This window comes from Fopius arisanus, unplaced genomic scaffold, assembly GCF_000806365.1.
Source record: "Fopius arisanus strain USDA-PBARC FA_bdor unplaced genomic scaffold, ASM80636v1 scaffold00059, whole genome shotgun sequence".
Lineage (NCBI taxonomy): Eukaryota > Metazoa > Arthropoda > Insecta > Hymenoptera > Braconidae > Fopius > Fopius arisanus.
Genome location: NW_011887798.1, coordinates 79,815 through 82,173, shown reverse-complemented (window position 1 = coordinate 82,173; position 2,359 = coordinate 79,815). Strand labels below are relative to the sequence as shown.

At 38.4% G+C, this 2,359-nt stretch overlaps 2 protein-coding genes across 2 annotated transcripts in view; one reads left to right on the top strand and one right to left on the bottom strand.

Annotated features, from left to right (window-relative positions):
• LOC105268569 (uncharacterized) overlaps positions 1-105 on the bottom strand; it is a gene marked incomplete at its 3' end in the record, with an annotated part of 5,333 nt that extends 5,228 nt beyond the window's left edge. The window contains 1 exon segment of the mRNA XM_011308237.1: positions 44-105.
• LOC105268571 (ERAD-associated E3 ubiquitin-protein ligase HRD1B) overlaps positions 1-2,359 on the top strand; it is a gene marked incomplete at its 3' end in the record, with an annotated part of 4,090 nt that extends 1,731 nt beyond the window's left edge. Inside the window, 2 exon segments of the mRNA XM_011308238.1 lie at positions 860-1,274; positions 1,429-2,359. Of these exon segments, the coding sequence (XP_011306540.1) occupies positions 860-1,274; positions 1,429-1,924 (911 nt within the window).

The window sequence follows — 2,359 nt, the reverse complement described above, 5'->3', positions numbered from 1 at the left end:
TAATAATAAATCCTTTGTAATAAATATAATTAAAATGCGTTACCTTGATCCTGAAGATTCGAGGATGAGCGATTCCAGTGGTGAAATGCTGTCGATCTCCATGGCCCCAGCTGTTTTATACTCCTGAGGTTGCCACCTCGTTGATAAAAAAATTTTTCTCATTCCCCTTATTTGATGTGACCTGTCCCTTCCGTCCATCTCCCATTAATATGCTAATGTCCATCTCCAATCATCTCCAATACCTTCGGCATCAGGCGAAAATGATAGGCAATCCATCGGTGGCTCTGCATTATTCTAATTAATGTCTCCTACGTGGGAGTGAAAAAAGAATAGAGGCAGAAGGATAAATTTATCATTTTCGTGGGTCTTTTGAAGCTTCAAAGCTCCAGTTGAACGCTGGATCAACGATCTCAAATTATCACCTATCGGACTCTGTATCAAGTGAAGTGCTTGGTAATGTGTTATTATACCGCCTACTTCAAGCACTTGAATTTATTATTGTACCACTTCAACGGTTTATTATTCAAATCGTTTGGATTTCTTCGATACCTCGGGATATCATGGGAGTCTGCTTCTCTTCCAGTTATCGGAGCTGTTGATATGATTTTTCTTTATTTTATTATCAAAGAACTTGATTTTGCTGGATATTTTGTGGATTTCAATGAATCAAGTGATGAAGACTTCTTGAGAAAATTGATAATATCATTAATCATTTCGTCTTTTTATTTTTCTGCAGTGGATTTCATTTTGCCGGATATTGTGAATGAAAATGAATCAGCCGGCTTTCGTGATGACTTATAAATGATTTTCTGAATAATTTGTCAATATTTCCGGCACTAATAACTCGAATGACTTCCAGCTGTTGCCAAAAAAGCATGGAGACCTCTGAGAAATGTCTTGAGACGTCTGTACGGTCCGATAGACAGAGCTGAGAACCTCTTCCTCAAGATGAAGAACATCTCCTTGATGGTGAACCAACTGGTCTTCCTGGTGCTGGCTGACAAGGTCTTGGTGCCTCCGCAGCAGAGGATGACGTGCCTGTACAGTCTGATGTTCTACAATGTGATCGCCTACTGCGTGGGGTACATCAAGGAGCTGGTGGAGAAAGAGGACTGGACCCCTTACGTCACCCTAACTGAGAGATCCAGGATCAAACATTTAGCGATGTCCGCTACTAAAATTGTCCTTGAATGGACCAAAGCTGTTACTTTCGCCGTCACCGTGACATTTATGTTGCTGGTCTTTGGATTGGAGCAAGGATTGCAGAATTACAAGTAAATAATAATCTTCAGTTCTTACGAGACGCAACGAAAAAGATTGTTTATCCCATTTATTTATCATCTTCTATTTTATTTATAATGATTCCCGGGAAATAATTCCATTAGAATTATTTAAGAACGTTTTTCAAATAATCAATTAATTTTTCAGACCGTCAACGATGTACACGATCATCACCTGGGGATATTATTCAGCAACCGAAAAAGTCTTCGTCGACATGTTTCCAGGTATTTTGAATTTTCTCCAGCTGGAAGCTCTGGAGAACCTGGAGGCCCTATACGCACCAGTGATCCTCCGACTGTTGACCATTTCCATGTCAACTCTGTTCACCGTTATTCTCCTGCCGACAGCCACCTGGAGATTCCTCCTGGTCGCCATTTACCTGAATATATTCCTCAGGACGAAGGAATTAGTGAAGAATTCGGGGGCTGTCCTGTGGGCAGAGAGACAAATTCTCAATAGATACAGAAAAGCTACACCTGAGGAGATTGAAAAATTCGATGATGTCTGCCCTGTCTGTCTCTTCACGATGATCAAGGCAAGGATCACACCCTGTCATCATTTATTTCATGCTGATTGCCTGAGGCAGTGCCTCAAAACCAGCGACAAGTGCCCCATGTGTAAGAGAGAGCTCAAATTCGATTGATTTATTTTAATTGTCAAGGCTCTGGAGGAAAGGGAGGATTTTGTACTTTGATACTGACACACTTGGAATATTTTTTAAATAGATTTTTCTTTATTGGCAAACATTTCAATTTATTTATGAATTTTTCCCAATTTTTCTAACACTTCGAATTATCCAGATTGAAGATATCCCTAGGAAAAAAAATATCGTTTATGTAAATAATCTTATAAATAAACTAATTGACTTTTCTATCTACCCAAAAACATTGAGAAATTTTTCTTACAGATTTTTAGAAGAGATGGGATTTTTTCAATAATTTGGCTGTTTGATTAAACAATTATTGATTTTTTGTATGGATTGTTATTTAAATAGTGGATAAATGGGCTGGTGGGGGGTAAAAAAGGAGTGAGGGAATTAAATCAGAATTTTATTTCCAGATGATTTAATATTTTCAAA